Source organism: Sinocyclocheilus rhinocerous, unplaced genomic scaffold, assembly GCF_001515625.1.
Source record: "Sinocyclocheilus rhinocerous isolate Xijiao unplaced genomic scaffold, SAMN03320098_v1.1 scaffold1541, whole genome shotgun sequence".
In the NCBI taxonomy this organism is placed as follows: Eukaryota; Metazoa; Chordata; class Actinopteri; order Cypriniformes; family Cyprinidae; genus Sinocyclocheilus; species Sinocyclocheilus rhinocerous.
This window is the reverse complement of record NW_015666203.1, coordinates 5,524-14,861: the sequence shown is the minus strand read 5'-3', so window position 1 is coordinate 14,861 and position 9,338 is coordinate 5,524. Positions and strand designations below refer to the sequence as shown.

At 39.4% G+C, this 9,338-nt stretch overlaps 1 protein-coding gene across 2 annotated transcripts; it reads left to right on the top strand.

Annotated features, from left to right (window-relative positions):
- The first annotated feature begins 148 nt into the window (after positions 1-148).
- On the top strand, positions 149-7,887 carry LOC107732180 (protein Ycf2-like). Of its 2 annotated transcripts, XM_016543456.1 has the most exons (7): positions 149-639; positions 826-1,191; positions 5,704-5,804; positions 7,033-7,101; positions 7,254-7,308; positions 7,470-7,506; positions 7,636-7,887. In XM_016543456.1, exons 1-7 carry the CDS (start codon positions 315-317, stop codon positions 7,655-7,657), a joined length of 975 nt encoding a protein of 324 aa, XP_016398942.1. In that variant the 5' UTR covers positions 149-314; the 3' UTR covers positions 7,658-7,887. The 2 variants fall into 2 exon arrangements, with proteins under 2 accessions (XP_016398942.1, XP_016398941.1); XM_016543455.1 differs by having other exon boundaries at positions 149-1,191.
- The last annotated feature ends 1,451 nt before the right edge of the window (positions 7,888-9,338 follow it).

The window sequence follows — 9,338 nt, the reverse complement described above, 5'->3', positions numbered from 1 at the left end:
GTAATAATAAAAGGCATTAGAAGTGTGTCTTGTGCATGTGGCCCTGTCAATCATCTCAGTATGTTCCTCTGTTCTACACCATTCTCTGAATGGTGCGAGTGTGCATGTGACCGTACAACAGAGACCAGCCCCCTCTCTCACTCAACTACCTCTCTAATTCCCTCTGGTGGATCCAGCGTCTGCACTTCCAAGTACTTGGTCCAAAGATCTAAAGATCTTGGATCATTGAACCCCATAAGAAACTGCTCCTCTTGGGTGGATACGAAAACATTTTTTATAAACTGACTGTATTTGTGTGAGGGAGCGACTGCAAGATGGTAGCTTCACATAGCTGGCTGTTGGGGCTTATCGTAGCTCTGCTTTGCACTGGACCGTTCGGGGATTCTGTGCAGGCTGAAGAAAGGCTGCGAAGTGAGGAAGCCGAGGTGCTGAGCGGTCTGGACCCTACTGGAGGTGAGAAAGAGGAGGTGGCTGATGAGGAGGAGGTTGGAGATGTATCTGAAGAAGTAGATGAAGACGTGGGAGGAGATGGGGAAGCAGAGGGAGCTGAAGATGAAGACGATGGAGAGGAAGCTTCTGAGGAAGAGGTGACACCAGAAGAGGAGATAACTAAGGAGGCAGAAGCAGCTGAGGCAGAAGAGGGAGCAGATGAAGAGGAAGCAGCAGAGGAAGAAGAAGAGGAGGAATACACAGAGGAAGAGGTAGAAGTAGCAGAAGAGGAGGAGGAGGAGGAGGATGCAGAGAAAGAGGAGGTAGAAGTAGAGGAAGGATTAGCAGAAGAAGAGGATTCAGCACAACAGATAACAGAGGAAGAAGAAACAGCCACAGAGGATGAGGCAGAAGAGGGAGCAGATGAAGAGGAAGTAGCAGAGGAAGATGATGAGGCAGAAGGAGTAATAAATGAAGAGGAAGAAGAAGAGGAGGAGGAATACACAGAGGAAGAGGTAGAAGTAGCAGAAGAGGAGGAGGAGGAGGAGGCAGAGGACGAGGAGGTAGAAGTAGAGGAAGGATTAGCAGAAGAAGAGGATTCAGCACAAAAGATAACAGAGGAAGAAGAAACAGCTGCAGAGGATGAGGGAGCACCAGGTGAGGAAGAGGAAGAGGCAGATGAGGAGAAGGAAACTGCTGATGAAGATAATGAGGAGGCTGGAGATGAAGGTGAAGATGAAGAGACCACAGATACTGTTGAAGGTAACTACTGAATTAATTATTAAATAGCCTTCACAATCAATGTTAAGTGTTTTTACTTACACTGAAAACAGAAATATTTTTAGAGTATATTTACGTGAAAAAAGCTAGGAAACAACTAACTCAGAAACTTCAAGTAGAAATTCTCAAGTAAATTTTACTGACACGTGAAGATTTCTTAAGAACGATTATAAAAAATAATATTAATGGTAATACATACCGTATTTAAGTTCCTGAGTAATGTTTACTTTAACATATTACTTTAACATACTACTTACTACAATTCATCAATCATTAATACTGATAATGTACTTTATAAAAATGGTTAGTCTTCACCGCAAATGACACGTTCTAAAACCTAATGCCTCTCAGTGAGTCTATGAAGTCACACATTCTAAAATAGCTCACTATATCAGAACAGCTACAGCAGCTGAAATATTCCAACCACTTTAAGTCCTTTCTGGCTGAATGTTGTTGACATGAACCTAACACATGGCGTATGCGTTACATATACTCGACTGTTTGGCCAACTCTGAAACCTAGAGTTTGTTATCAACATAAAATTCACAAGCACCAAAGTGCATTTGAGTTTTAGCTGCCATCTAAAAATGTACAAAGCAACCGTATCTATCTCAGGGGCAAATGTCGACTAGCTTTCCCTTAACTGACTGCTGTAAGATGAGTAAACAAATTCCATTTTTGCACCCATATGAAGGACACTTTGAGAAAGGGACACTATTTGTTGAGGCGTTACAAAAAAAAGTGAACAATTAAATTCCTTCACAATGGGCCCTTCACCAAGTCCTTTAGAGAAGGGACACTTCAAAGAAGTAATTGTATTTTTTTTTATAGTCATGTGACCCAGGGTGGCAAGTCATTGCAATTCATTTTAATGCTAGATTGTGGGAGACTTTGAGTTAATGTAAACAGAATAATTCAAGTCGTCTTGGTTTGTTGTAATTACACAAATGTTCAGCATTCATTTTATATGAAGTTTCATAAACAAGAATAGTGTTTAATAGTAGATACATTAGATAAATGTGTCTACCTGCATGGTCCAAAAATAATAAGTAATAAAAGCAGAAAGAGAACAGAACAGAAAGTATACATTAGGAAAAAGAAAGGACCAAGCACTGAATCCTGCACCCCAATGATTAGCCGATGTGACTTTGACACATATTCTCTCCAGGAAACCTTAGAGCTGACTAAACATAAATCTTTCAATACCTTGACAGAAAAGTTGACAGCACTAGTCTGTAGCTTTCAACTGTTGTAGGGTTAAGTGTTGTGGGGTCATCCAGGCCTGATTAAATATAGTGGGAAGGTAGCCAAACGCATTGATATGATAGAATGGAGTAGAAGATATCTCTTGTACAAGATCCTGTGAATAGTCTGCAGGTGTCTGAAGTGTTGCTGATCTTGTAAAGGAGAGGGAGGAGATGAGAGATTGATACTTGCTCAAGTCAGCGGTGATTCAGAGAGAATGACAGACAACTGGAGAAAAAGGTGTTTAGAGAAATGTAAGAAAGCGACAAGATTATGGTTAGGGATACAGTTATGGGTGAGGCTGTTTGCTTGCATTGTGTGCTGCAGCGAAATATGAGGCCAGAAATTCTAGGAAGTCAGCTGGTTGAGGTTTGTCCAGGTGGACGTTAAAGTCAATACAGAGACATTGTGAAACTTTGGCAGTAGCAGTAATTGATATTCTAAGGATGTGTTTTTGCAGAGAGAAGAGAGAGGAATGAATTTCCAAAGTTAAAGATGGGATTGAGGGAGTTGCCATGTTGTCTGTGCAGATCCATGCCTGTCAGACCAAAACATTTTAAGAGGTTTGACTGACTGGCCAAGGCAGGGATAAAGTCAGCCAACTGGCAGTTCCAACAGATATAGAAAGACTGTGAGTGTAGGTACCCTGGAGTGGATGACTCCCTATGGTAAACAACAAGAAGGTAGTAAGATGGAGTATTAAGGAACGCCAGGGGTGTCCAATCCTGCTCCTGGAGGGCCACTGTCCTACAAAGTTTATCTCTTGCCTGGAAGTGTCTAGTGATCCTGGTTGGTTCAGGTGTGTTTAATTAGGGCTGGACCTAAGCTCTGCTGGAAGGTGGCACTCTAGGAACAGAATTGGACAAACCCTGCTGTAAGCCCGAGACACACTGCATGATTTTAGCAATCCAATAAGATCATTGCATGCAACACTGTTCCACATGGATCTAATAAACTTGACTACGATGCGTGTAGACTGTATGATGATGACACCAATGGACTCATACTCTACGACGCACATTACTATAGAAGAATAAAACGTCATTAGCATGCGCTAGTGCTAAACAAAAAGAGCATGATAAATCACACTTTAGCAGTCATAGTTTTTATTTGTGTGGAAAAAAAGTGGAAGCGGCAAAAGAGGAAGGGATAAGAGCTTGAGGTAAGCAGTTTTATGTTTTAGCACCATGTCGCATTGATTTCATGTTGCATTTTTATTGGTTGGTCAGTAAACGTTGGTCAGAAAATGATCGTAGACTATCTTTGGTCACAAGACCGTGACAACGGCCGTCTTTTGAACCTCTCTCACGGTACGACACAGGACCACCGATTAGGAGCCATGATCACAGAAATCGCCATGATTGTTTCATTATGCAAATCTTTCATCTGGGACAGCCGAAAATTGTGCAGTGTGTTTCAGGCTGTAGGTGCCACCTTGATGGTGTCCTCACTAGTTGGAACCGTGGAGATTTGATTTGCATGTTTTTTACAAAAGCAGAGCTTCCACTTCCTCTTCAGAATCACCTATTAATTGACCCTTCGCAAAGCTTCCTCTCCACCCATTACTGTTGCTATGTCCGACAAGCCATGCCACTCTCATGTCACACATGTTCTCACGCAGTGAAAATTACATCGCAGAGTAAAGAAGAAACTGACAACGCAACGTCAGACAAGACAGAGCACGTTACTTTTGGTATGAAACAAAGCCTCAGATTTTAAATTTTGTCATTTTTTAAGAAATTCAAACAATAAATACCATTTTGTGGCTTTTAATGTTTTGTGACAGATCACTGTAGCACCTCAGTTCAAGCGTCACATATAGCGATCATCTCATCTCATACAAGTGCCCATACAGCACGAAATAAACATAAATGAACATCAGAAGGAAACAATAAATACCATTTTGTGGCTTTTAATGTTTTGTGACAGATCACTGTAGCACCTCAGTTCAAGCGTCACATATAGCGATCATCTCATACAAGTGCCCATACTAGTTACAGCACGAAATAAACATAAATGAACATCAGAAGTTATCTTGTTTCACAAGATGTCAATACGTTATACAAATACGTTAATCTACTCTCCTGTCTGGTTTGTTGGACAAAAATAGCAGATTCGGTGTTACGATTGGTCACATCACCTGTTAATCAAACTCCCTGTGAAGGGTCAGTTAAGTATTTGTCCACTGATTGCTTTATAGTTGAGCTTAGCAGTGTCTTAACCAGCTGCAACAAGGCCTAAAGACAGGCACACATTGCACAATTTTAGCCCCAATATTCAATCGTCAACAGTTTTGTGGAAATTGCTGACGAATGCCAGAAATCTGAGGCAAATCAGTGCTCACTCACGTGTGTGACAATCGCATTAGTGTTATCAAAGAGGTGATCTGAGAGAAGCACCAATGCATCACTGATGCCCGTAAGATATCTGTCGGCGACTCACAGTCCTTCAGTGTAAAATTTGTTTTGACAGGAAATGACATTGGCGACGACCATTGACTGTATAAAAACATGGACGTAGTGTCCGTGACGTCACCCGTAGGTTTCCAAAGAGCGTTTTTGAAGCCTAAAGTAGGCGGAGCTGGCCGTCGCCATCTTGGCAGCGCGTCACTCCTGGATAATCGAAAATGGGCAAAGAGGCGGGAGCTGGTTGCTGAAACCACGCCCACCTAGCTTAATGGCGGTGACAGCAGCGGCAATCCACCTGTCACTCAAGTGGCCACGCCCTTAATTATGCAGAACTTTAAGGCTTAATATAATTTAAACGGATGAGTTATAAAAAAATTCACCCCCCTCACAGTTGTCACGAAGGGCAAAATTAGCTATATAGACCAAAACCACTTTTTGTACCAGGCTGTAAACATTTTTTTCTGCTGTAAATTTGGGCATTTTAACATGGGGAGTCTATGGGACTGACTCCCTTTTGGAGCCAGCCTCTAGCAGTTTTAGTCACTTCCGTGTTGACTTCACGAGAGAGGCGGGGAGGTTGCCGCTTGGCAATGACCTACAGCCAATGAGAGAGCACAATACAGGGCAACTGAAAGTTCAGGGGGAGGAGTCATAATATACCTGCAACAGAACATCAAAAAGCAACCATTCTCTCCTTCATATTCTTCTTTTTAATTATTTATTTTTCACTGCAAATCAGCATATAGAAAACCTGGATTGCAATCTTTTTGCGGGCTGTTTTTGACAGGAATATTAAGATCTTTGTTAAACCTACTTTTTCTCTCTCTCTCTCTCTATGTAGAAACTGCCAGTGAGGAAAACGTAGAGGGACAAGAGTTGGTCTCCACGAAGGATGTAATGTATAGCTCAGGTTCTTTCTGTGCACTTTGCTCAGTCTGTGAGGTAACCACGCTTCTACCACACTGCACTTACATTACTGACTCACACATGCCCCAATCCCCATTCATGTTAAGAGAGTTTTTAACTGGGCCTGGGGCAAAAATGCGCCCAAGTTTAAAGGATTAGTTCACTTCCAGAATAGAAATTTCCTGATAATTTACTCACTCCCATGTCATCCAAGATGTTCATGTCTTTCTTTCTTCAGTCAAAAAGAAATTAAGGTTTTTCTCTACATAGTGGACTTCAACAGGGATCAATGGGTTGAAGGTCCAAATTGCGGTTTCAGTGAAGCTTCAAAGGGCTCTACACGATCCCAGCCGAGGAATAAGAGTCTCATCTAGCAAAACGATCTATCATTTTCTAAAAAAAAAATAAAAAAAAAAATGTATATACTTTTTAATCACAAATGCTCATTTTGCACTAGCTCTACGATGCGTGTCCATGACTTCACACATTACTTAGACATGTTGGAAAGTGACGTTTATTCTGGAAGCTAACTAATCCTTTAAAATAAGGGACAATTTTATTGCCATTTACTAAAGCCATTTATGTTAGTAAGCAGCGATTAAGAAATCCATTGAAAATGCCAGAGTTTGTTCAGTATGCTCACTGAATCCTGCAGTCTCACGGATTCTCTCTTCATAAACAAAAAAGTGCTGCTACGATGTAAACAATATATTCATTTTGTATAGACAGCCTGAAGCTGTAGACATCATTACAAATTTAGAAGCAATAATCAACAATAATTTGTCATAATATTGCAGTTCTGCTATATAATGAATTCCTTTAATTCTATAATTTATATACTTTATGTAGGATATTTACGGTATGCAGCATCATGCGACTGCTGTGAAAATATATGCATGTCACCTTTTAAGCAGCATTGAACAATCATGCTACGTCAGATGCAGCTTTGCAGTGAAAAGACTACTTTTGTTGATGTTGATAAAATAATTATTAATAGTCTGCAGTATTTTGATTGAATGTCACTGGAAATCAATCCATTTTTAAACCTGATGACATCATCATGACGATGATCAGCGCATGAGGTACATATTTTTCAACTACTTTTAGGTGATAATTTCACCTATTTTTAGCACACGCAAAACCCACCGAACTTTAGTATAACCCATGAACTTACTTAAGTATAGATTTGGCGTGATCCCTTCCTAAACCTCCCCAGTAAAGAGCAGAGGTGTAGCTTACTACTCAATCTCTGTCCACCTCTCAGCACTGCGGTACCTGTGTCAAATGTCCCTGTGAGGAATGGGACACGTCAGCACACTGCAATCACTGCGAAGTAGGTTTTCTTCTTCTTAATATGATCAAAATTCATATTAATCAAGGCCAAATGTATGTGGATACCTGAACACTACACCTCATTTAACAACAACAAAAACAAACATCTATGCACATGTTATGCATCACCTACCCTCTTATCTTCTTCCACAGGATTGTTCCTACTGTTACGTTTGTCCTGTGATCTGTGAAACAGTCTGCCAGCCAGGTATGATGCTGCTATTAATAGGATGCACACTCTTGATTCATTTGAGAGTATCAAAGTTCACTTAGCTTACGCTGAACCAAACACTATTATTTGTTAGCAATATATATGTTATGTAATTACTTTCAGTCATTTTTGGATTATATTTTAATGTTTGTTTTTAGGTGGAATTCTTGATGTACTGAGCGGTTCTCTCTACCAGTAAGGATGCAACATCTGTTCAAAACCATACTTGCAGAATAATCACATTATGAATACATTCATACCTGTTATCAGCAGTTTTAGGTCGAGCCTTATTTGTGTGTTTTTTGTCCTCTACTTCACCTACAGGACTGTGAACACGTTGCTCTGAAAACGTTCAGCATTCTTCACAGAGGAACTACAGACTAGCGTTCAAATCATTAATTTGTAGGCCTGTCTATTTGACTGGCAAGATCCGGGGATTCTCACTCTGAGGCCAGCGATGAGTGGACAACAAATCTTAAATATAAGCAAGGAACTGCCAGGACCCTAATGTTTACCATTTAATGGCACTTTAAAGGTGACTTTACAGGCTGCATTAAATGAATAACAAATATGGTTACGTGCAAATGATCTCATTTAGTACTTCACAATATTACTGTTTTTGACTGTATTTTTGATCAAATAAATGAAGTATTGGTGAACATAAGACTCTTCTTTCAAAACATAAAATCTTACTGACCCCAAGCTTTTGAATGTATATGGAGTAACTTGCATAAAATAATAACAACAGTAATAACAAAAGTTCAGGTCAACATGAATGTGTTAGTTCTGTCTGTACACCTAAATCATAAAATGTAATTCTGGTTTCAGATTAATCAGTGTCAATTTAAAGAAATGTGTATAAATTATGAGTGTGTGAATAAAGAGATACACTAAACACACTGCACTTATTATTCACCCTCGGGTTGTTCCAAACATGTATGAATTTCTTTCTTCTGCTGAACACATACAAAGATATTTTGAAGAAAATGACTAACCAAACAGTTTCTGGTCCCAACTGACTTCCATAGTATTTTTTTTTCCATACTATGGAAGTCAATGGGAACCAGCAACTGTTTAGCTACCCATATTCTCAAACAGGTTTGAAACAACTTGAGGGTGAGTAAATGATGACAGAACTGTAATTTTTGGGTGAGCTATCACTTTAATTTAGGACATATTTCATGTTGGGAAATTGAACAAATGCAAGAAATGACAGATATCACATCCCGAAGAGACGATGCTGTTAAATCCTGGTAGCACGACTGGAGATCTTCTGGGTGTGAATGGAGGACAGTAAAGACATAACTTTAACATCTGCATATTAGATTAAAAATATTTTTAACACAGTTTGTTCTTAGCTTCTACTATAATTGTGTTTATTCAACAAAAGATTCATACAGATTAATGAAACTAAATGACTAACAACTGCACTTTGTCATGCTCTGCTCATACAACAGAAACCACCTCCTTAAGGTGTGAAAACCTAGTTAGAGTGTGGAAACTATTGGTTTTCAACACTTTTCAGTAGCTAAAATATTTTAAGAATTAAATGTAATGTAACTCAGGCAGATCTTCTGATTTAATATGGAAATATGCTAAAAATGCTTATTTCTAACAAGCAGATGCTTCTCATGACGTGTGGTTACTATTTTATTGTCTGACTTCAGCTTTGCAAAAGGTGAGTATTTTCTATCACTTTCTTCTTGTGTTGGTTGAATCAGCTTTATTTTGGTATATATATTCATGCATATGATTTTTATTCTAAGAACAACACGTAAGAACACAGGACTATATAGGGGTCAGGCAAAATCTACACACTAGTAGTTGATTTAACAGTTAATTCTAGCATGTCTCTTTTTTCACCACTCTCACTTTCAACTCAACCCAGTGTGAAGAAGAGTGTAAAAGCAGTTTATAGAGCTGACCTTGTTTTCTTTCTCTTTCAAATTTATTTTAGATTGGTGCTACTTTGGCTGTGGTGAGCAACATTACGTTTTCATTACCTTTTATTCAATGTTTCAAAATAT